Consider the following 26,239-nt stretch of genomic DNA (forward strand, 5'->3'; position numbering starts at 1 on the left):
GAAACCAATGAAACGGCATAGCAGCAAAAGACAGTTGCACATTCCAGGCTTATCTCTCTCAAGGCTACCTCCCAGGTTTACTTGAAGCGGTCGGAGAGGAGTGATCTCTACAACCCAAGAAATTGCCCCGTTGGGGAATGTGATTGATGACATACTCGGGGGGGGGGGGGAAACAGGGTCATGATTGGGGCCATAAATTACATAGGATCAGAGCTGGCTTCACTTGGGTATGTGCCAACATGTTTCTCCTAATAAATAACTGGATTTCTTTTGAAGCTTGGCTCGAGGCTCATGATTTAATTAGGGCATCAATTGGAAATATGATTAGGGGACTGAAAGCTAAAACATATGAAGAATGGTTGCAAGAACTGGGTATGTCTAGTTTAATGAAAAGAAGGATTAGGGGAGACATGATAGCAGTCTTCCAATATCTCAGGGGTTGCCACAAAGAAGAGAGAGTCAAGTTATTCTCCAAAGCACCTGAGGATAGGACAAGAAGCAATGGGTGGAAACTAATCAAGGAGAGAAGCATACTAGAACTAAGGAGAAATTTCCTGACAGTTAGAACAATTAATCAGTGGAACAACTTGCCTCCAGAGGTTGTGAATGCTCCAACACTGGAAGCTTTTAAGAAGACATTGGATAACCATTTGTCTGAAGTTGTGTAGGGTTTCCTGTCTAAGCAGGGGGTTGGACTAGAAGACCTTCAAGGTCCCTTCCAACTCTGTTATTCTATGTAAGTTTGTGTGTGTGTGTGTGTGTGTGTGTGTGTGGAGAGAGAGAGAGAGAGAGGGAGAGAGAGAGAGAGAGAGAGAGAGAGAGAGAGAGAGAGAGACAGAGAGAGACAGAGAGAGAGAGAAAGAGAGAGATATTTTATTTTTTATTCCTTTACAAAATAAAACATAATTCCTTTGTGAAACATTTGTGAAAATGAAAAGCTAATATGACAGCATAATCATTGACCATTAAGCCCCTAAAGACACAATTTCTCATTTCAAATTAGAGCTTACAAACAGGAAAATATATTCAAATTTCCAACTCAATGCAGAAAAATGGGTATTTATAATTTGAATTAAGGGATGAGGTTTTCAGACCCCCAACTGTTTTCCACAAAGCTATACCTTGTCCTCACACTTAAGCTGTGAATTCTTTTATTCAGGCCAGTTTTTGAAACAAACTGACCTTAGAAAGCCATATAAGAAAGACCGTCCTTAAAAATAAAAGTTAACTACTTACTTTTTGGATCCAAAGAGTCCTTCTTAGATTTAGATCTATCACTGCAGTACAACTTAAGTGCAAATCTGTCCTCTTTCTATCCGAAATCAATATTTTTCCTTTAGGTCTCATTCCGAAGGGGAGACTGCAGTTACAGAAAGGAATCCATAAAATATGAGATATTAGTCTTTGACATTTGTCAGAGGGATGACTGGCAAAGCAATTCGTAAATATATTTTTCCCCTGATATCTCATATAAAAATATAGGGAGACAATTGCTTCATTATCCCGATATTAAAGAAAAGCCATTTCATATTTTCTCTTGATAAAAAATGGAAAGGCACACAGAGACACACAGAGACACACATACACACATACACACACACATCCCCTGATGCGTTTTGAGGAAAAATATGACGTAACTCGTGAAATGTTTTCCTTCCCTTTGTTTCAAAAACAGAGGTAAGAGGTAGAACAATCTTTTGTTCTTTAAGAGGTAGAATAAGTTGAAAAGTGAGCCCATCTTAAATTTGTTGTCCAAGTGTCCACATTTTCTTTATTTACTCAGTGTTCCTAATTCAATCCAATAACATCAGAAGAAAGATTGAATTCTTGGGCATAGACTACATGCAACAACCCAAGGATTTGTGTGGATTGAAAGAATTATTCTGGGAAGAGCAGACATAAATGAGATGAGTATCTGATTGGGCTATGCTCACCTATAGTACACCAGATCCATTTGAATCCTCAACAAAAATTGTTGGGAATTGCTACTCAGTTCATACATCAGGCTAAATCATCAAGAGATTTATTTGGCTTTGGCTAAGCATGTATGGACATAGCAAACTGTGATTTATTCAACAAACCAACACTTCAGAAGGATCTTGATAGACTTAAAACACTGGACCCTTCCCAACAAAAGGCAATTCAATAGTGAGATGAGTAAGATTTTACACTTAAGCAAGAAAAGCCAACTGCACAGGTATAGAATAGGTGGAACAGCAGAAACTCTGGGAGAGAGCTAGGAGTCCTAGTGGACAAACACTTACCATAATTTTCAGAGTATAAGGCACCACTTTCTCCTTCAAAAAAGAGGCTGAAAATCTGGGTGTGTTTTATACACTGAATACAGCATTTTTGGCCTCCCAAACCCCACCCAGTTCTCCAAAATGGTCATGCATAGTCTTTAGGAGCCTTGCAGAGTTCTCCTGGGGGCTGGGGAGGGCAGAAATAAGCAGAAAATGGGCTCTTTTTTTGCTCAATTTTGCCCCCTCCCCAGCCCCTGGGAGCACTCTGCAAGGCTCCTAAAAGCTATGCATGCCCCGTTTTTGACAGAAAATGGGCTGCTTTTTGCTCATTTGGGGGGGCACCCCCCAGGAGCACTGTACAAGCTCTCTAAAGGCTATTCCTGCCCTTTTTTGAAAAAAAAAATGGGGATGTCTGCAGAGTGCAAAAACTTTTTTTTTAATTTGCCTCTTCAAAACCTTGGTGTGTCTTATAATCTGGTGCATCTTATACTCCAAAAAATAAGGTAAATATGAGGCAGCAGTCAGCTGCCAAAAAAAAGCCAATGCAGATCTAGGCTGCATCAACAGAAGATAATATGAAGATCATGTGAAGTGTTAGTATCACTTTATACTTCACTAGTAAGACCACAACTAGAATATTCCATCCAGTTTTTGTCACCATGATATTTAAAGTTATTGACACTCTAAAAAGAGTGCAGAGAAGAACAACAAAGATGATTAGGGGATTGGAGGCTAATGTGTTTCATGAATGGTTGCAGGAACTCTAGTCTAGTCTAACAAAAAGAAGGACTTGAGGTGAGGTGATAACAGTCTTCTAATATTTGAGGGGCTATCACAGAGCAGAGGGGGTCAAACTATTGTCCAAATCACCTGAGGGCAAGAATAGACTTATATACCACTTCACAGTGCTTTACAGTCCTCTATAAGTGGTTTACAGAGTCAGCATATTGCCCCCAACAATCTGGCTCCTCATTTTACCCACCAAGGATAGAAGGCTGAGCCAGTGAGAATTGAACTGCCAAATTGCAGGCAGCCGGCAGTCAGCAGAAGTAGCCTGCAGTACTGCACTCTAATCACTGCACCACCATGGCTCATAGAAGTAACAATTGGAAGCTTATCAAAGAGAGATCCAACCTAGAATTAAGGAGAAATTCCTGTCGGTGAAAACAATTAATCAGAGGAACGGTTTGCCTCCAAAAGTTATCTTGAGATACATTTGAGAGATTGTCCCATGATTTTGTGAACCATCAAATCAGATATACAGTCATTTCTTAAGTGATATCGACATATAATACAAAGTAGAGGCACAGCCATCAAGGTTCATCAATCATGTGTCATTTTTATTAGACCTTTAGAATATAAGTAATCAGAATTTTATGCTATTGGTTCATGGACTTGAATCATAATTATATGTTCTATTTTAATTTCCATTTAGCCATAATAATGAAAAAGTTAAGATAATTACTAAGATACATTTATCATTGCTGTCTTTGCTCTCTCGTGGTTTGTATTTTTAACAAGCTACATTAAGGAGGTCAACATCTTTAGCCCAGATCTTGACAGTGGGGGGAGTGTTTTTCCCAAATTTGAAAGTGGGGGGGGCATGATCATGTTCAGTTTACCTGCACATCAAAGAGACAGCTATTTATGTTGTATGGATTTCACAGAACGATATCAAGTTCAAAAGGTTCAACAATTAAAATAAAGACTTTCACTCAGATAGGGAGCTATTTAGTTATACATATTTCAGGGTGGGGGGGATACTGTATGCCTTGCTAAATCTAGTCACTTTTCCAATGCCCTGTTTCTCCCAATTTTTCTTCTGCAGCCCAATCTATTCCAGAAGATATGGTTGGTTAAATTGCGGTCAATGCGTAAACATCATTCATTCGTTCATTCGTTCATTCGTTCATTCGTTCATTCGGTCATTCGGTCATTCGGTCATTCGGTCATTCGGTCATTCGGTCATTCGGTCATTCGGTCATTCGGTCATTCGTTCATTCGTTCATTCGTTCATTCGTTCGTTCGTTCGTTCATTTGTTCATTCATTCATATACAGTATGTGTGCTTGCGGAATGAATGTTATAAACAAGGAACAGAAGACATCCGTAGTCATTGGTGAGATGCTGCCGGTTTAACAACCGGTTTGGTGATTGCATGCTTCGTGCATGCGTGTAAGCAGTTTTAACAAAACTTACATTCCACATTACTTCTGGGGAGTAACACGGATGAGGCGCGGCAATCCGCTCTGCTGCACGAATCAGGTGAGAAGATATAAGTAAGTAAAGCACAGGGGTGGGGGGCGTGTCCACCTGATTGTCGGAGCGAACCAGTTCGCCCGAACTGTTCTGAACTGGCTGAATCCCACCCCTGGCCGTAGTGATAGATGTAACAGTGCCAAGTGACATCAACATCAATACGAGAAGCTGGAAAAATACCAGAGCCTAAAAGAGGAGCTAGAATGGATGTGGAAAGTCAAGGCCAAAGTAGAGCAAGTGGGCTGTGACTCCCAAGCTGGGAAAGTGGCTCCAACAGATCCCAGGAACAACATCAGAGCTCTCTTTCCGGAAGATCACAGTGCTAGGAAGATCTAAGATACAATGCAGAACCTTCAAGCACCCAGCCTCTGATAAAAGACCCAAGATTGAGACAGAAACAGACTATACATTGGCGGGGAGGGATTTCACTCTCCCTCCCTCCCTCCCTCCCTCCCTCCCTCCCTCCCTCCCTCTCTCTCTCTCTCTCTCTCTCTCTCTCTCTCTCACACACACACACACACACACACACACACACACACACACTCACTCACTCACCTACATACATTTTCCTGGAGGACACAGTTGTTTGGACACAATGATATTGCTCTAAAGCTGAATGTGGAAGCCCTTCTCTCCCAACTTTCAACCATGCAACAAAGTTGCATACATACTATCTTATAAGTGGTGCAGGTATGGTGAGGTTGAGTGAAACCTTCCGTATGAAAGGTCCAAGGCAAAGAGAAGAGGGGCGATCAAAAAAAGCCAAGATAGCTATTGTCAACATACAAACTAACCCTTTTACATGTGAAGCATGTTCACAAAGAGTTGGATTTTGTTCACACAGTCAACAGCTATTATCTTGATGTATTTTTACTCCCTTTCCTCTAAACAGATGCCCAAACAGATGGACAAATAATTCACGACATACTAAGAAGAGTATAAAGTAAGTGTAGCTGTAAGCAAAACATACAGGTAGCGTAGGATGTTGGAAGCTGGCATGGGACCACGTTACTTAAAGGATCATTCCTCCCTAGTTACATCTACCCAACTAATACTGTCTGGCAAGAGGACCATGCATGGATTCTGTCAGCAAGGGAATGTGGTTGAGAAGGTCCCTCAAGTTACCATTTCTTCTGTAGACTCACCTGCCTCTTACCTGACTGTTGTCTAGTCTATGGCTCTTCCTTCTTTTCTCCCAAGGTCATTCCCTCATACCATTTTATGGTCAAAGTAAACTGAACCCTGTGTTTGGTCGGGTTTGTTTGGTTTGGCTGGGGTTAAATTTTACCCACTGAGGTTAATTCACTTATGCGCTACAAGCAGTTAGCTGTGCTTAATTGGCTAGCCAGCATTGTCATGTAATCGTATTTAGTGCACAATGCCTGATTGGCTACGCTCAGGAAATGCCATTGATTGGCTGGGATCGTATAGGGAGGAAATAAAATGGGACAATGGACATTGCAAATGCAGCCCAGTGGTGAATCAGCAATTATCAATAGTTAATAAAGCAGCCCTGAAAATGCTATTAAAAAATCCTATCCTGAAAAATGTTTTACTTATGTTTTAACTGAAGGAGTTAAGTGATAATATAATTATGGTGTGAAATAAATTAACAACGATACAATGAAAGGCTGATACATATATGAATTGAATACTTTAGAACTTTTTATTTTAAAATGGATAAGGATAACAATGAATTTATGTATACTTGATAGAGGATTGGTGATATAATATATAACTCTATATATTATAAAGATATCTTGTTGTTGATAAATAATTTTAATAAGGAAGTAATTAAAAATTGGTATATATAGCAAGCAAGCAACAAGCAATAGTTAGACTTATATACCGCTTCATAGGGCTTTCAGCCCTCTCTAAGCGGTTTACAGAGTCAGCATATTGCCCCCAACAACAATCCGGGTCCTCATTTTACCCACCTCGGAAGGATGGAAGGCTGAGTCAACCTTGAGCCGGTGAGATTTGAACAGCCGAACTGCTGAACTGCAGTCAGTTGAAGTAGCCTGCAGTGCTGCATTTAACCACTGCGCCACCTCGGCTCTATGAAGTGACCATTTAGAATACCTTGTTGAAAAATGAAGGAACAACATCTTTATTTGAATGTATGATGTACAAGGACAATAATGAACATAAGCATACTGGGTAGTTGATTGGTGGGATTATACATAATTGAAAAGAGTGATATATAAATATAAATGGTTGGTAAATCTTTTTCATATTGGGATATGTGATTATATAAAGGTATATTATAAAGTCACTTATAAAGCCCTTCATGGTATTGGACCTGGGTACTTGAGAGACCGCCTGCTGCCAATCACCTCCACTAGACCGATTAATCTGTGGGATTAGGCCTCCTCCGAATTCCATCCGCCGGCCAATGCCGACTGGCGATTACCCGGAGGAGAGCCTTCTCTGTGGCTGCTCCGACCCTCTGGAACGAACTCCCTGTGGAGATTCAAACCCTCACCACCCTCCAGGCCTTCTGCAAAGCCCTTAAAACCTGGCTGTTCCGACAGGCCTGGGGCAAAAGAGCTGTTGCCCCCGTCTCGAATGGTATGACTGTTGTGTGTTTTTAATGTTGTGTGTATTGTTATGTTTCGTCTTTTATTTTCTGTCTGTATCCCCCTTCCCTGATTTAAATTGTGAGCCGCCCTGAGTCCCCTTCGGGGGAAAAGGGCAGCATATAAATATAATCAAATCAAATCAAATCAAATATTGTTATTAAACAGACAATCAAGAATGTAAGAGAATTAAGTTTATTGAAAAAAAATATTAATCGTAATTGAATATACGTTGTACAATGAAAGTGAGGTATTTAGTTATATTAGATGAAAAATCTGTGATTGTAAATGTAATTGAGAATATGGATGCAAAAACACTTGTAATCAAACGACATGCTGTATGTAATGGATGAGAATTTTTTTCTGTTGTTTTTTTCTGTTTAAAAATGAAAACAAATTGAAAAAAAAAATTCCTATCCTATTTCTCAAATAATTGCATTTGAAGAGAAAAACTGTCTGATGTCCATTCACTTTAGCAATAGTGTACCTTTTCTTTAAAAAAAAGTAGAGAATATTAAATTCAAATAAAATTGGAGCGGGGCAGAAGAAAACGTTTGCAGTTGTCTTTTGAGATATAAAGTAAAGTAAAGGTTCCCCTCACACATATGTGCTAGTGGTTCCCAACTCTAGGGGGCGGTGCTCATCTCTGTTTCAAAGCCAAAGAGCCGGCGCTGTCCGAAGATGTCTCTGTGGTCGTGTGGCCGCATGACTAAATGCCGAAGGTGCACAGAACACTGTTACTTTCCCACCAAAGGTAGTTCCTATTTTTCTACTTGCATTTTTACCTACTTTCGAACTGCTAGGTTGGCAGAAGCCGGGACAAGAAACAGGAACTCAATCTGTTACGCGGCGCTAGGAATTCGAACCGCCGAACTGCCAACCTTTCTGATTGACAAGTTCAGCGCCTTAGCCACCGAGCCACAGCGTCTCTCTTTTGAGGTATGGAAGCTACAAATAAATCTGCAAAAATGTGTGGTGTAAGTTGTCCAAGCAGGAAAAAAACCGACTTGCATCATTTTTAGATGCCCATGTCTAAAATTGCTTTATTGGAAATGGGAATTTTTTTTGATTCCAAATGTTTGGAATTGGTATCGAAACAAGGTCTGTGTGAAAACATTGTTAAGAGTATCCATTAATGGTCTGCTTTCATTGAGCAGAAAGATGTAAGAAATGCTAATCATATTATCTATGACATTATTTTGAAGGAATTGATAGAGGATATTTTCCTAAAGAGAAGTTGTAAAATGATTTTATAACAAGGAATTTTGAGGAAATATGGCTACATTTTTTATTAGGGGAAAAAAGAAATAATTCCTAATGGAAATGTTGAATACCCTTGAATTTCAAACATTGCCTATCAATTAAGTTACAGTGACCTCTAGAGGCATCCCTCGGATTTCAGACTTAAAAGTATTACAGTATCCAATCTACACAATGTCTTCACCCCATCCTTTCTCCTATAAACTTGGAGTGATTTAAGTAATATGAAGTTGACTTTAAAGTAAGCCTAAATTGAACCTTGGAAGCAGATCCATGGCTTCCTGCTACATCAGGCACTTTTAAAGGATTTGTTACTCATGCTTTAGAGTTGGTTCAGGTTGAATTACTGCATTCAGTTTTGGTCACCACGATGTAGAAAAGATGTGGAGACTCTAGAAAGAGTGCAGAGAAGAGGAACAAAGAGGATTTGGGGACTGGAGGCTAAAACATATGAAGAGCGGTTGCAGGATATGTCTAGTTTAATAGAAAGAAGGACTAGGGGAGACATGATAGCAGTTATCCAATATCTCAGGGGTTGCCACAAAGAAGAGGGAGTCAAACTATTCTCCAAAGCACCTGAGGGTAGAACAAGAAGCAATGGGTGGAAACTAATCAAGAAGAGAAGCAACTTAGAACTGATGGTTAGAAACAATTAATCAGTGGAAAAGCTTGCCTCCAGAAGTTGTGAATGCCCCAATACTGGAAGTCTTTAAGAAGATGTTGGATAATCATCTGTCTGAAATGGTATAGTTTCCACCCATTGCTTCTTTTTCTGTCTTCAGATGCTTTGGAGAATAGGTTGAAACACACACACACACCCTATTCTTTGTGACAGAATAAAAGATAACGGAATAACAGAGTTGGGATGACATTGGAAATCTTCTCGTGCTGCACGCATGCTCACACAGGAAAATGGAAGACCAGCTGTTCCAGTTTCCGGCATTGCCACACACACAAAGGTGAGCTGATCATCATGTATGCATGCGTGCCAGAAACCCAGAAGAGGAACAGGTGATGCCACATGTGCCAGGCGACATGGCGACATGTGCCACTTTGGGCACATGTGTAATAGGTTCTCCATCATTGCCTTATACAAACCATGGGAACTCAGCTATCAAGACTTCGGTTAAAAATTAAAAAGCTGAATTCCATCTCCAGCAGATATTCAGTGTATTTTCAAATAAAGTATTCTGAATTTTTCCCTTCTTTGATTCCGCTGCCTCATTGGATTTTCATTTCCTGGGAGAATGTAAGACTCCTTTTCTTCAAGAATAGGAGATAACTCAAAGGTTTTTTGTTTTTAAATGGAATCAGAGTTGTCATTCACACTTAATAAATTTGGGCCATAATTTGTGGTTTTTAAAAAAAGAAACGCTATTGTATTGCTAAGGCAATTAAGGCATAGTAAATACAACTGCCATCCAAAATGCAGAATTTGTCATGCTGATTTAATTTTCACGTGGTAACAACTCCATGTGGAGGATTGTAACATTTGCAATTGCCTTGCCCCGTCTCACCAAGGGACTTCTTTCCTCCTACAGCTTTTATTAAAACAAATATATCTTATAGCACTTTTACCAAGAAACTGAAGAACAGATTTGCTTGTTGATGCTGGAATTTTCTGTGGGATTGAAAAGACTTGTTGGAGTTTCAAAGATATCCATACATATATTATATTAGTATAAATATATTCTCCTATAAGTGATAGAACTGGTACAACAAAACAAACGTATCAAGGCCAACCCACTAACAATGTGTAGAGACACCATACTCCATATGCCTAAGCATATTCACATTGCATTTGTCCTCCCATTGTGTGTTCAATGCATACCTGTTGTGGCCCAGCAGGAGCCGTTGGAGCTGCCACCAGACTCCGACAGCGAGGGGCCCTATGGGTCGGCCCTGGAGGATGTGGAGGACCCTGGACAGGGTTTCAACTCCAAGCAGGGCACAGAGAGACTGGTTGGCCACCAGGTGGCGCCTGAGCCTTTGACCAATGGGGAGGAGACAAGGGAGAGTGATCCAGAAACCAACAGTGAGTTGTTCCGGGATGCACACCATCGAAGAGATACTCGGCGTCAAGAACAATTACGTAAGTACAGGAGGTAATTACGCTCAGCTGATGGTCATTAGGCTCCTCTCCAGACTATAAAAAAGACTGCTTGTGCCACGCCCTTCTTGCAGAAGTCAACTCTTTGACTAAAGAGAAACTAACTTGGAAGGCTGGCTTGCTGCCAGAGTTTGTTTGAATTGCTGCCAAGGTTTGTCGGACTTGCTGCCAAGGTCCTTATCTGTCTTGCTATTAAAGGACATTCTCATTAAGCATGTCTAGGCTTTCGTTACTGGACGGAGGAGGGGGTCAGAACACATACCCTACTCCTCCATATGCCTAAGCATATTCACATTGCATTTATCCTTACACAGAATGTGAACATAGAATCATAGGGCTGGAAAGGATCTCAGAAGTCCTCTCGGTGACAGTCCTTCAGGTATTGGAAGACAGCTGTCATATCAGCCCTAGATCTTCTTTTTGTTAGGCCAGACCAGAGGTTGGCAACATTAAACACTCGAAGAGCCATTTGGACCCATTTCCCACAGAAAAGAAAACACCGGGAGCTACAAAAATCCTAACCAGAAGCCTCCCATTCTATTCTGGAGCTGACCGGAAGTCTGGTTCCCCCACCTTAGAGTCTCCTCCTAGCGCGGCATCCTTTTTCCTCACTGTCCTAACCAAAAGCCCTATAAATTGTGGAGCTGACTGGAAAACCTGCCCCTTGCCATAGAATCTCCTCCTAACATGTTGTGCTTCCCCCCCAAAAAACTGGAAGCTCCTCTCAAAATTATGACACCAATTGGTGACAGGGAGCCGCAGCAGAGAGATGAAAGAGCCACATGTGGCTCCAGAGCCGGGGGTTGCCGACCCCTGGGCTAGACATACCTAACTCCCTCAAACGTTCTTCATACAATGTAGCCTCTCTTTTCATCTTGATTGCTCTTCTGTGCACTTTCTAGGGTTTCAGCATTCTTTTTGTAGTGTGGTGACCAAAACTGCTTGTAGTATTCCATGTGAGGTCTGTGATAATTCACTGCAGCCATTTCCCTATGGTCAACTCACCACAGCTAACTCACTGCAGGACAATTTGCCATAGTCATTTCACCATAGGACAACTCGCTCACTCAGGACAAGAGTTACACTAATATTAAAGAAATGGTGGAATAGCTGTGGTGGCACAGTAGTCAGAGCGCAGTATGGTGCAATTTGGATGTTCGAATCTCACCAGGTTCAAGGTTGACTCAGCCTTCCATCCTTCTGCGGTTGGTTAAATGAGGATGCAGATTGTTGGGGAAAATAGGCTAACTCTGTAAAACCACTTAGAGAGGGCTGTAGAGCACTGTGAAGTGGTATATATGTCTAAAGTGCTATTGCTATTGCTACAGAGTCATTAAGGAAAGAATGCAAAAGGAGGGACAGAATGAAACATGAATGGCAAAAAATTAAAATAATTTGTATTTATTCAAACTAATTTAATAGAATTGTTAAATTGTCCCCTGGTGAGTTGTCCCATGATGAGTTGGCTGTGGCAAGTTGTCCTGCCATGAATTGGCCATAGTGAGTTGGTCACAGCAAGCTGCCTGTGGCAAATCATCCCATTCCCCTCCAGGTTTGGCCTCACCAAAGTGGCAGCATTGCATTCATGCGTTGTACAAAAATAAAGCTGGGTCATAAATCTAATAATAAGCAGCAGACAATATGACTTTAAAACATGGGTAGAGCTATGGGTGGAAGAAGGCTCCCTAGGACCCACTTAGCCCAAGGAGAGGCACAAGTAGGAATGATCACAGGTAGGACTCAATTAAGTCTTCACTTTGGTCAGTCAAGATTGAAGTTGAGTACATAAAAAAGTAAGTTGTTCAGTGCACATTATTATAAAGCCGTGATGCCACAGCTGTGACACAAGCCGTCGCCCCAGTTCAGCTCCACCGCACATGCGCGTACTCTTCTCAGCAGCCAGCTGGTTTTTGGGTCTGGGAGGGAGCAGATTGCATGTGGGAGATGCATGTGCATGCGTAGGGGGGTCACATGTGCATGTGGGGGAAGTGGGGTAGCGCGCACATGTGCAGGGTGCACACAGAGGTCGCATATGCATGTATGGGGGCAGGGTGCACATGGGGGGGGTCACACGCATTGCATTCTGGGTGCATTGCCAGAGGTGGCATGCTGCCGGTTCACACCACTTTGCGAAGCAGTATTGGTGGCGGCATGAGGCTCCGCCCACCCACCCAGACGCCATCATGGATCTTCTGCACATGCAGATAATAGGATACCATTACTGGTGCACGTCAGTGGTAGGTTACGACCAGTACACCCCAGTACGGTTGTACCGCTGTCTGCTGGGAGCACCAGGTACTGTTCCAGTACGGTGCTCTGGAGGGCCCACCTGCCTGCCAGCCCTCCTTACCTGTATTTGACCCAAGTGGGCCATTTGCACATGCACAAGGAGCATACAGTGGGCGGTGGGTACGCATGCGTGCACTGCATGCGTGCATGTGGTGGATACCTGGCCTTGTTGCAATGTACCAGTTGCAATGTGTTGTGGCCCAGCAGGAGACGTTGAAGCTGCCATCAGACTCCAACAGCGAAGGGCCCTATGAGTCGGCTCTAGAAGGACCCTGGACAGGGATCCGACTCGGGCAGGGCGCAGAAAGGCTGGTTGGCCACCAGGAGGCGCCTGAGGCATGGAGCAGTGGTGAGAGCCAAAGGGAGCATGCTCCTGAAGTCAAGCCTTGGAGCTGTGGGGAAGAGACAAGGGAGTGTGATCCTGACGTCATGCATTGGAGCAGTGGGGAGGAGACAAGGGAGTTGGTCCTGGATGCCCGGCAATGGAGGGCTAATAGGCGTAAAGAACAGTTACGCAGTTACAGGAGATAATTGAACTCAGCTGGTGGTAATTAGGCTCCTCTCAAAACTATAAAAGGAATGATTTTCCAGAAGCTCGTTGCAGGAATCAACATATTTACTAGAGCTGGAGAAGCTGTCGTGGCTATCTTGGCAGGTTGGATTGCTGCCAAGGTCTAGTCTCTGCTGGATTGCTGCCAAGGTCTGGTCTGTGCTGGATTGCTGCCAAGGTTTAGTCTGTGTGTTAATAAATCCTTGAAGTATCTTTGTCTCGGCTTGCTTTGGTGTATGAAGAGGGAGGTCAGAACACAATGGGATTTGTTTAAACAAATAAGAGATCAAAGCTCAATGCATATAAAGAGGATATATAATGTATTAGTACAGATGGATTCTGAAACGGAACTGATTAAGGATTGTATGATAAAATGGGCTCAGAATGTCGAGGAACCAATAATGCTTGAAACATGGGAAAGAATCTGGGTAAGAAATGTGAAATTTACACAAGCACAAAACTTGAGAGAAAATTTTTATAAGATGTTTTATAGATGGCACCTAGATCCTAAAAAGCTTGCCTCTATGTATCCAAATGTTCAACCTAAATGTTGGAGATGTGGTTCTTGTGATGCTACATATTTTCATATATGGTGGACATGTCGTAATGTTAAGGCATTTTGGATAAAAATATGGTGGATCCTGCAAAACATCTTTAAAAGAAGGATAAAATTTACCCCCCAGCTGTTTTTACTGGGTATATGCATTGATTTTACAGTAGCAGAGACTAATTTGATCCTGTATTTAATAACGGCAGCAAGACTCTTGGTGGCGCAGTATTGGAAGAAGAAAGATTTACCCACAATTCAAGAATGGACTTTGAAAGTTATGATCTTAGCCGAAATGGCCAAAATCTCAGCATATCTCAAAGAACATTCAAACGAGAGATACAAAAGAGACTGGAAAAAGTGGATTGATTACATAAAAAGTAAATATGGGACTAAAAAACTCCAGATAGCTTATGCTTAGTATCAGTAATAATTTAAATTGTTTAAAATTTGGGTAACAGTAAGAAGCTGAGTTCAATGTAGAGATATTTCAGACTGTGATTGTTCAAAAATTATACCACGTATGGTCTTTGGGAAGTCGGGGGGAGGGAAGGGAGGTGGGGATTTAGGGGGAGGGGGGAGGGGGGAAATACAATATGTGTTAAATTCCATGATTGTATTTGTATACTGTGGCTTTTCAATGTTAGTGCGAAAATAGTACAAACCGAATATACTGGAAGGTAATAGATACCGAAGGAAAGAGTCGAGTGAAAGAAGAAGGAGGGTGGAGAGGGTGAGAGAGAGGAGGAGGAGAAGGGAGGGAGGGAATGGAGAGGGAGTGATAGGGTTAGAAAGAAGGGGAGGGGAAGTAGGCGTAGAGGGGTGTGTGAGAAGGAAGAATGAAAGTTGGAGGGGGTTGAAAGAGGGTGTATGGCAGGCCAAGGTGGTATACTGGGTTTGTATTGTAGAGGGCATTTTCTATATAAGTGAGGGCCGTGTTTATTATTCAATGTTATATGCCCTGATCAAGCACAGTGAATATGTGATTGTATAGAATGAAAACATAATAAAATATACATTAAAAAAAAAAAAAAAAAAGAACACAATGGGATCCGGAAACCACCACCGGTGCACATGCTTTTGGCATGCAATGACAAAAAGGTTAGCCATCACTGTTACAAATCCACTAAAATTCATTTACAGGAGAGAGGCCAAATTTATCAAAAATAATCATGCCCTGAGTGTAGCTTTTCCGTAACCGGGCTCTGAAAGGCTCATCGAGTTCCAAGTCTACTAGATGAATAGATTTTGCTGGACACGGTTCCCAAATCAGCTTTTCCACACAATTTAGCGACCAACAAGCCTGGTAGAGAGTCCCCAAGCAGGCATTATTTGCTAAGGGAGAACGGTGCAAACTAGCAACGGAAGATGAGCGGCACAGCAGGGAGTTCAGCATCTCTACCCTCAAAGCAGGAGTAAGAAAGTGCTTTTTGTCACTTCTACACACATTCAGCAGAAAACCATTCTGTCTCACTTCCCATTTGGCAATTCCTAAAAAAACTTCAAATCTTCAAATCTGTGTTTAAACATATATTTGCTCATTTTTCTCCAAATACGCAATTTTCAATTTTTTTATTCTCAAGTATACATCTCCAACTGCAGATTTAAGCTTTTTTTCCTTTAAAACCAAGAAATAATTAAAACCAAAAAATAATTGTGCGTTGAGTCTACAGAAAACCTAGGAAGTTAGGCTGAGTTCAGGCCCTCTTTGTGTTTGTAAAAGGTTGAATTTCTCAACAATTCCCAGTTCAATAACTCAATTAGCCATTAGATCTCCCTTAATTCTCAGAATTTTCAGCCAATAGTCAACTATTTGTCTAGTCTGCAATTAATTAGGTCTCCCCAAGCGCTAAACTGGAACACGGTGGCTCAGTGGCTAAGACGCTGAGCTTGTCGATCAGAAAGTCAGTAGTTCAGCAGTTCGAATCCCTAGTGCGGTGTAACGGGGTGAGCTCCCGTTACTTGTCCCAGCTTCTGCCAACCTAGCAGTTCAAAAGCACATAAAAAATGCAAGTAGAAAAATAGGAACCACCTTTGGTGGGAAGGTAACAGCATTCCGTGCGCCTTCTGCATTTAGTTATGCTGGGCACATGACCACGGAGACGTCTTCATACAGCGCTGGCTCTTTGGCTTGGAAATGGAGGTGAGTACCGCCTCCTAGAGTCGGAAATGACTAGCACATATGTGTGAGGGGAACCTTTACCTTTAAGCACTAAACAATGGTGTTATCTACAATAAGCTTGTAAGATGGTGAGAAATTCTAAACAAAGCACACATAAAATAGAATAATAGGATTGGAAGGAACCTTGGAGGTCTTCTACCCCAACCCTCTGCTCAAGCAGGAAATCCTATACCATTCTGGACAAATGGTTGTCCAGTTTCTTCTTAGTAACGTCCAGTGTTGGAGCAACTAGAACTTCTGGAGGCAAATTAAATGATTAATTTATCTCACTGTCAGGAAATTTCTCCTTAGTTCTAGGTTGGATCTCTCTTTAATGATCTTCAACCTGTAACTTCTTGTCCTACCTTCAGATGCTTTGGAGACTAGGTCAACTTTCTCTTGTCTTTGACAGTCCCTCAATACTGGAAGATTGCTATCATATCACCCCAAGCAGGGGTGGGCTTCAAAACTTTTAGAAAGGGGTTCTCTGCACGGTTGATGGGTGGGCATGGCCATGGTGGGCATTGCCTAGGTGGCCTCTTGCATCATGGGGGGGGGGCATTTTTGCTTCCCCAAGCTCCGGAGCCTTTCCTCGAGCCTCCAGGAAGGCAAAAATAGCCTCCCCAGATCCCTTCTGGAGGCCAGAAACAAGCCCATTTCCAGCCTTCCCGAACTTCCAGTAGACCCATTTTTCGCCTTCCTCGAACCTTCATGTGTGCCCTGCACTTACTTGCATACAAAACAGGCCACATGGGGTCTCCTGGGAGGGGAAGGGAAGGGAGTGGTGGGCAGGGCCAGCCAGCAGTGGGATTTGTGGGTTCTCTGAACTGCACAGAATCTTAGCTAGAGGTTCTCCCGAACCCCTCTGAACCTCCAGCAGTCCACCTGTGACCCCGAGTCCTTCTCTTTGTTAGACTAGACATACCTATTTCCCTTAATCGTTCATCATATGGCTTAGTCTCCAATCCCCATTATTGATGCACTCTTTCTCAACATCTTTTTTCAATCATGGTGACCCAGAATTGGACGTCGCATGCAACGGCCTCGCAACTCCGGCGGTCCTTGGATGAAGCCGATTATCTAGACTCCTTTCAGTCTGCTTTCAGGCCTGGCTACAGCACGGAAACCGCTTTGGTCGCACTGACCGATGATCTCTGGAGAGCCAGGGATGGAGGTCATTCCTCCATCCTAGTGCTCCTTGACCTCTCAGCGGCCTTCGATACCATCGACCATGGTATCCTTCTGCGACGACTGCGAGAGGTGGGGGTGGGAGGCACCGTTTTTCGGTGGTTCTCCTCCTACCTCTCGGACAGGTCGCAGTCGGTGTTAGTTGGGGAGGAGAGGTCGACCCCTAGGCCCCTGAAATACAGGGTTCCTCAGGGTTCGGTCCTGTCCCCCTGCTATTTAATATCTACATGAAGCCACTGGGTGAGATCATTCGACTGCACAGGATAAAACACCATCAATATGCGGACGATACACAGTTGTATCTGTCCGCCCCGTGCCAACTCAGTGAAGCGGTTGACATGATGTGTCAGTGCCTAGAGGCTGTTAGGGTCTGGATGGGGGTTAACAAGCTTGTACTCAATCCAGACAAGACCGAGTGGCTGTTGTGTTTTCCTCCCAAAAACTTGGTCAATATTCCATCACTCAGGCTGGGGGGTGAAAACCTACGCCCCTCAGACAGGGCTCGCAACTTGGGGGTCCTCCTGGATCCACAGCTGACTTTAGAACACCATTTGTCGGCTGTGACCAGGGGGGCATTTGCCCAGGTTCGCCTGGTGCACCAGTTGCGTCCCTACCTGGACCAGGAGGCACTCGCAACAGTCACTCACGCCCTCGTGACCTCAAGACTGGACTACTGCAATGCGCTCTACATGGGGCAGCCCTTGAAGAGTATTTGGAGACTTCAACTCGTCCAGAACGCAGCCGCGCGAGCGATCGTGGGTGCACCTCGGTACACCCACGTTACACCTATCCTCTGCGAGCTGCACTGGTTACCGATCAGTCTCCGGATACACTTCAAGGTGCTAGTCGTAACTTATAAAGCCCTTCATGGTATTGGATCTGGGTACTTGAGAGACCGCCTGCTGCCAATTACCTCCCACAGACCCATTAGATCTCACAGGGTTGGCCTCCTCCGGGTGCCATCTACAAGCCAATGCCACCTGGCTATTACCCGGGGGAGGGCCTTCTCTGTGGCAGCTCCGGCCCTCTGGAATGAACTCCCCGTAGGGATTCGGACCCTCACCTCTCTCCAGGCCTTCCGAAAAGCCGTCAAAACCTGGCTTTGCCGGCAGGCCTGGGGGTGATGAGTTCCCTCCCCTCTCGACATGTATGGTTGTCGACTTTTATTATTTGTATTTTGTCTTTTATGTTCCCCCTTTTTTCCCCTTTGAATTGTTCGCTGCCCTGAGTCCTCTCGGAGAAGGGCGGCATACAAATAATAAAATACAAATACAAATACAAATACTTTTCTGAAGTTGGCTGGCCAACATGAGAAGATAAAGCTAGAGGGCATTGCATCTTGAGGAGAAATAACTCCCAATTCAATTTGAGGTGCAGTTGTTCCATATCTGGATTTGAACAATGTCCTTGGCAGTGTCTGAAGAAACAGACTCATTTAGGAGACAAAGGCAGGTTCAGCAGAACCTAGTTTTGTTCTCCACCAGGAATTTACTGCAGTGGTGGGTTCCGGATCCTGGTGCAACCACTACGGTGCAACGGGGCCTGGCGTCCACCACATGAACTTGCACAGATGCACATGTGTCCTTACATCCTGTGACGCTCTGCGATGCCTCAGTGATGCTCCAGCTGCTCGGTGGAGCATCACGCAGCTGCTGTACGCTCTGTGTGCATGTATGGAAGTACCAAAGAGTTCAAATACAGGTAAGGACAGCGGGCGGGTGGGTGGACCCTCTGGATCACCATACCAGAATGGTACACCCGGTGCTCCCACCAGGCACCAGTATGCCCGTACCGGGGCGTACTGCCTGCAACCCACCACTGATCTACTGACACCCAATGTTATCCATCAGAAGCAAATACCTTAACTTTATCTAATGATGGGGACGGACCTCAAAAGGTGATCTTGCAGTGAAACAGAAAAGTTACTATTCATTTCTATGGTGCCTCCATGAGCATTAAAATTAACAGAACTCCTAATTTATGATCAAGTTGATTGAGAATTTGAGGGATTCTTGGTTTAAACAGCTGGAGGATGCCAGGTTGGAGATGGCTGACCTATTCTTATCTTGGATGTTTCATTCCCTTTGATTAGATTTATATGCCACCCATCTCAATAATATATTGATTCTAAGTGACCTACAATATAATAGTTAAAAAGTGTAAAAAAAGAATTAAAATTGGAATTAACAAGTTTAAAAAATAAATTAAAAACCAAAATGATGGGCAGCCTGGGGTTGAGAAAGTAAAGGTTTTCCTTGCACATATATGCTAGTCATTCCTGACTCTAGGGAATGACATTCTCCGTTTCAAAAACAAAGAGGCAATGCTGTCCAAAGACATCTCCGTGGTCATGTGGACGGCATGACTAAATGCCAAAGGTGCATGGAACGCTGTTCCTTCTCATCAAAGTGGTCCCTATTTTTTTACTTGCATTTTTTATGTGCTTTCGAACTGCTAGGTTGGCAGAAGCTGGAACAAGTAACGGGAGCTCACCCCGTTATGCGACCCTAGGGATTCGAACCGCCGAACTGCCAACCTTTCTGATGGACAACCTCAGCATCTTAACCACTGAGCCACCGCATCCCTTAGGATTGAGAAAGCCACCCCCAATGTAGCAGGGCTCTGTTGGGACTCCAGACCAAGCAGCAGAGCCCAAATTCTAAGCTCTTCTAGAAGGGCAGGAATGTGGGTGTAGATCACACCTCTGACGATAGAATATTCCAGAAGATGGGGGCCACAGCAGAAAAGGCTCTTCTCCTGGACCCTGCCAGGTAGAATTCTTTGGCTGACAGGATCTAGGGTTTACCTTGTCATATAGACAATTTCCTATTCTTATTGCTTGTGATCTGGTCAATGGCTGTATTGAAGAATACCTATCAATTTGTCATCTATCTAAACTACTATCAACTTTTAACTGAAAATTGAATATATCTGTTAGGCCTGGAAGCCATCTTTTGCATGCCAAATTTAATGCTGTGAGAAACTGGGTGGGGGGAGTATATGGAGTATGGGAGATATAGTCAAAATAACATTCCTTTCTCAGAGAGTCAAGGTCACCTGCCCTGCACCTGGAGTGGTGTGATTGGGAGGCATCTCCAGTTGCGATGGTACTTGAATGGACCATACGATGGACATGTGGGTGCTGGGCAGGGACTTGAACTTTCGTTTGGGTGGGGAAAACCTGGAAGCTTTCAGATTTGGGTTTCCCCAGATGTGCAAAGATAATATGACATCTCTAATAAAATGGAGCTTTGAGGAAAGGAGTTTTCCTTCGTGTTACTTGGAATCGTGACAATGTCATTAGTCCTCTTTGATGAATAAACACCAGTGAACTCAAGACTAGCCTATCAATCATCTTACTATTATACAAATAATAATCATCCTTCATCTTCCGTGTATCCATTTCTATTCATTTGGGAAAACCATTTCATTGAAAAAATACTTTCCTTTTTTTTTATTAAGCTCATCCTCACAACAACCCTGTGAGGTAGGTCGTGATTTCCCCATTTTACAAAAAAGGAGGACGGAGGCTCCATATCCGGTGTGGGAAAATTGCACACTCATCGAAGTGCTTCTGTAATTGGGTCAGAGTGCAAATAAATTTCCCAATAAACTTAACAAAAGGCTTTAGCAGCTTGACATTCGGTATTCCCCTATATTTTCACTGAACAATATTATCTCTGCCTAATGCACAGTAATAGAGATAAGAGCTTTGCCTTAAATTATAGTACATTACTCTAAAAATTGTAATTGCTCTGAAATAAATGTATTTATTTCTCTTTAGAGAATGACGATGGGTCAATTGATAGATTCCTTCCATTCAGTTCCAGTATAAAAAAAAAATCTTTTATATAATATATGTACAAGAAATCATGACACAATTTCTTTTCTTGGTTTAGTTTTTTAACTGGGAATCAATCTGTTTTCCTGATCTATTCTTGCAAAAAAAACAAAAACCCGCACACATAAAAAGAAGAAGAAATTCTCATTATTTAGTGCTTGAAAGGCCGTCGCTACAAGATCACCAACTTGGCATCGAAAAAGCTCAGCTTCCATCTTCAGGAATTTTTTTGACGTCACCAAACGGATAAAATAAAAAAATAAAAACGTGACTTTTGAAGTCGTAAGACACAAAATAAAGAGTAGGGTCTTTTCTTTCTTTTCTTTTCCCCTTTTTTTCTTTCTTTTTTTTAACAAGATATGTACATCAAAAATAGGATAATAAAATAACAATAATAATAATAAAATAATAAGAGCCGAAAAAGGGCATTGGTTTTTAATGCTATTAGAAAGCTATATAAATGTGCAGAGGTCTTCTTTCTTCTATCACAAAAGACCAACGGAAAGCATAAAAGCGCTTCCAATTTCCAGAAATTTTTATCTGGGAGTCTCTTTCTGTTTTTTTTTTTAAGTACCTGTAAAACAAAACAAAAAAAATGGAGAGGAAAGAGAATGAATGATGATGTTTTAAATGACGTATAATTGTTCTTTCAAATCAAAAGCTAAAACACGGCCAATCCCCGAAAGCCTAAAACGAGCTTCTTATGTACTCCGGAATCTCAAGATGGCTCTGGCAGTTTAACTGAACTTGCCAAGAGCCTCAATTTTCTACAGAAAACCACTTCTCATCATTCTTCTCTTCTCGTTCGGCTGAAAATTAGTCCAACGGAACTCAATGGGCGCGCGCAGAAAGATTGAGCTGTCACTGGCTTAAGTTCCTGTTATTTCTTACAGAAATTGAAAGGAGGGAGGGGGGGAAAAACTGGAAGGGGAGTCCCATCTGCCTCTTGTCTGGCGCAAGAAATGAGGCACTGCCTGCAGATAAATAAGTGGATGAGCAGATAGGCCGCACCGGGGAAATGCTCAAAGGGAATTCTTCAGAATTGGTAGCCATTGTGCCAGACAAACAGGGCCCGTAAACACTGGAGGCTTCAGACTAAATAAGAGCTTAGTCAAAGGAATCGGTCGGAGTCCATCATACATCATAATGGTATTTTTCCTCTCTCCGTCATCTAGGGGCACTGCAATAAAGCATTTCTGGGGATTTGCTCTCATTTTTTAAACTGTTACACCGAACACACTTTTTTTTTTAAAAAAAAAAATAACTTTTTAAATAGGGGAGAGATGAACCTAGGCCTGTTTCTGTTTAGGGTCCGGTGTCAAATGCATGGCTGCTAAGCATTCGGAGGAGGGATTTTTCTAACCCGGAATTTTGCAGCCGCCTCAGAAATATGGTTTTTAATCCCTTGCCCTTCCCCACTACATGGAATTCAAAATATAAGGGGAAAAAGATTTGTTGTGTGCTACCCAAAGTCACTTGTTTGTGAGTTGAGTGGCCATATGAAAGATGGATAGGTGCAGATTAGGGAGAGAGGGAGGGAGAGAGGGAGGGAGGAAGAAGGGTGTATTAAAGAGGTGTGTGTCTGTGTGAGAGAGAGAGGGGGGAGGGAGGGAGGGAGGGAGGTGGGTGGCCATTTGAGAGATGGAAACATGCAGATTAGGGAGGAAGGGAGGGAGGGAGAAGGATGTATTAAAAGAGGTGTGTTTGAGAGAGAGAGGAGAGAGGAAGGAAGGAAGGGAGAAGGGTGTATTAAAGAGATGTGTGTGAGAGAGAAAGGGGAGAGAGGAGAGAGGGAGGGGGAGAGAGGAGAGGGGAGGGGGAAGAGGAGAGAGGGAGGGAGGGAAAGAGAGAGGAGAGAGGGAGTGGTAAAGAGAAAGGAGAGGGGGAGGGAGGAATGGAGAAGGGTGTATTAAAGAGATGTGTGTGTGAGTGAGAGAGGGAGAGGAGAAGGAGGGAGATAGATGGCCATATGAGAGATGGAAACATGCAGATTATGAAGGGAAGGGAGAGAGAAAGAAGAGAGGTAGAGAGGGAGGGAGAAGGGTGTATTAAAGAGATGTGTGTGTGAGAGAGAGGAGAGAGAGGAGAGAGAGGGAGAGAGGAGAGAGGAGAGGGGGGGGCGAATGGAGAAGGGTGTATTCCATTTCCATTTCCATTTATTGAATTTATAGGCCGCCCAAAACAAATAAGACACAACAAATTAAAAGAAACACAACATGCACTCAGTCTAAGCGGGGCTGGACCTCAATCAAGAGGTCAACAGCCCCAAGCCTGCTGGAAAAGCCAGGTTTTGATAGCTTTTCGGAAGGCCATGAGAGTGGGTAGGGTCCGCATCTCTGGGGGTAGCTCATTCCATAGGGCCGGAGCGGCAACTGAGAAAGCCCTACTCTGAGGCGTCGCCAGCCGACATTGTCCAGCTGATGGCACCTGGAGAAGGCCCATCCTGTGCGATCTTATCGGTCTTAGGGAGGTATGCGGCAAAAGACAGTCTTGTAGATATTAAAGAGATGTGTGTGTGAGAAAGAGAGAAAGAGAGAGGAGGGAGGGAGGAAGGGAGAAGGGTATATTAAAGAGATGTGTGAGAGAGAGCGGGGAGAGGAGAGAGGAAGGGAGGAAGAAGGGTGTATTAAAGAGATGTGTGTGTGAGAGCGAGAGGGGGGTGAGAGGGAGGGAGATGGGTGGCCATATGAGAGGTGAAAACATGCAGATTATGAAGGGAGGGGAGAGAGAAAGAAGAGATGTAGAGAGGGAGGGAGAAGGGTGCATTAAAGAAATGTGTGTGAGAGAGTGAGAGAGAGAGGAGAGAGGGAGGGAGGGAAGAAAAGAGAGAGAGATATATCATCCCACTACTCTCCCCCTCCCCCATAAGCTTGGACTGTACCTGATTATTTAATTCTTATGCCTCTTCTCCATTGTCCATTTCAACCTCATCTACTTCTGGTGCATCCGCAGCCCGGGACAAGATATCTGCCATCAGTGCCTCCTCCAGTTTCTTTCGTACCTGTTGCACTCGCTCCTCTTGCTTCCTGTTGAACAATGCAAGAACCCATCAGGGAAGGGTTTTGGGTTCAAGCTGAACATGGAATGCAAAAACGGTCAGCCAGCCAGCCTCAAGTACTCTGCCGTGGAAGTGCTAAGTGCTAAGACCCACATCCTTCTCGCTGGGTAAATCACACATAAAGCAATGCTTTACATCTGCAGAAACATTCAGGTAACGGAGAACACCCAACATCAAACGCAATGCCTTTCCCAAGGGGAAAACTAGTCCCCTGTTTATTTGAAATTAAAATATACTTTTCCTAACAAAGCAGCTAGAAAGTTTGCGGGGGAGGTGAGAGAGAGCAAGAAACTTGATGAACTAGCCTCATCTTTTCAAGAACCATTTTTCCCCCAGGAAAAAATTTATTGACATCATCCAGCAATTATTTTTCTAGAAATTGAAAAGCTCATTTGGCGATCAGCTCGCATTTTTAAGTTCTGAGAATTCCCAATGCACCCATTCGAATCTCCACCGTCTACATAGCCTCTGCAACCTTGGGGAGATTTAGCATAGCTAAAGAAAACCACTTTGAAGTTGTGCTACAGGTTTTTTTAATAGTACTTTTATTAAAGTTTTCCATTGCAAAGATAAAAACTAATAGAAACCAAGAAAAATATAAAGGAGTAGAAAGAGATAAAGTTAAAAAATACTCTCTCTATATATAGCATTAGATATTAAGGGTATGTATGTATGTATCTGTATCTATCTGCATTTATATCTATCTCTCCCTCCCTCCCTCCCTCCCTCCCTCCCTCCCCCTCTCTCTCTCTGTATGAAAAATGATATATAAACAACTTCCACCTTCATCATGACAAATAAAAACAATTGCAATAACTTATTATGTTCTCTAATACCACAACAAAAATAAAGGTAAAGGTTCCCCTTGCACATATGTGTTAGTTGTTCCCGACTCTAGGGGGCGATGCTCATCTCCGTTTCAAAGCCAAAGAGCCAGCGCTGTCCAAAGATGTCTCCGTGGTCATGTGGCCGGTATGACTAAATGCCGAAGGCACACGGAACACTGTTACCTTCCCACCAAAGGTGGTCCCTATTTTTCTATTTGCATTTTTACATGCTTTCGAACTGCTAGGTTGGCAGAAGCTGGGACAAGTAACAGGAGCTCGCTCCATTATGCGGCGCTAGGGATTTGAACTGTCGAACTGCCAACCTTTCTGATCAACAACTTCAGTGTCTTAGCCACTGAGCCACCATGTCCCTTTATCTATTTATTTATCTATTTATTTATACTCTTCATATAATCTTATCTCATATTTACACAGATTCTAAAAATCTCATCATTTAACTCTAGTCAAGAAGAATCTATTAACTGTGATAAGAAATAATAATTATATATTGCAACCTTAATCAAATAAACTAGTTTATATTCCTTTCCTTTATTTTTAACACAGAAACATCATTTTCTCTAAAAAATACAACAAAGGAACATTCCTTCCCCGATTAACTATAAATGACTCTTTACAATCTCATTTGTTCATAGTCAAAAAAATCCATTAAGAGTTACCAGGAACAACAAAATACAATATAGATTTTTAACTTTGACCAAATAACCTCACTTTATATTCCTGTACTTTACTTGATTTGTAAGTGCTCTATCACTGGAGGCTTTCAAGATTGGACAACCATTTGTCTGGAATGATGTAAGGTCTCCGGCATTAGGTAGGAAGCTTGACTAGAAGACCTCCAATGTCTTTTCCATCCCTATGATTCTATGCATTTCTAAAACTCTGGTTGTTCTCCCAGGCCTTGAGATGGTACAGTTGTGAAGCCTCCTTTAGTTATGCTTGGTTTATTGTTCTTCTGATTGGCTGTTATTTCTTTTTACATATATCATTTTTCTTTTTATCCGTAAACTGCCTAGAACTGTCAAAGAGTGAGGTGGTATAAACTGGATAAATAAAATAAAATTTTAAAACCCAATATCTATGAAATATTTTATAAAGCAAGGCCTTGAATACCTTTTTCAGAACTCATCAAAGATCAGATTCTATAAGAGAAATAAATTATAATTTACCTAATGGAGAGCCTTGAATCAATAAGACCTACCTCTGACAGCTGCCTATCTGAATTTTGGAATCATGGAACTTAAACCAAGACAGATACCTATATGAGATTCTGCAAGGATGTAATAACTACTCCATGTTGAGATGAAAAG

The 26,239-nt window shown here is 42.6% G+C and overlaps 1 protein-coding gene across 1 annotated transcript in view; it reads right to left on the reverse strand.

The window, feature by feature from the left end:
* Positions 1 to 20,626: 20,626 nt before the first annotated feature.
* Positions 20,627 to 26,239, reverse strand: part of MBD2 (methyl-CpG binding domain protein 2) — a 65,518-nt gene continuing 59,905 nt past the window's right edge. Inside the window, exons 6-7 of the mRNA XM_087715336.1 lie at positions 23,908 to 24,052; positions 20,627 to 21,600 (exon numbers count right to left, since the gene is read on the reverse strand). Of these exons, the coding sequence (XP_087571462.1) occupies positions 23,923 to 24,052 (130 nt within the window). The 3' untranslated portion in view covers positions 20,627 to 21,600; positions 23,908 to 23,922. The remainder of the gene's footprint in view (positions 21,601 to 23,907; positions 24,053 to 26,239) is intronic.

The sequence above is a fragment of the Thamnophis sirtalis genome, unplaced genomic scaffold (genome assembly GCF_051295495.1).
Source record: "Thamnophis sirtalis isolate CommonGarterSnake01/CBP01778 unplaced genomic scaffold, rThaSir2_p1.2 scaffold_5, whole genome shotgun sequence".
Classification (NCBI taxonomy): domain Eukaryota; kingdom Metazoa; phylum Chordata; class Lepidosauria; order Squamata; family Natricidae; genus Thamnophis; species Thamnophis sirtalis.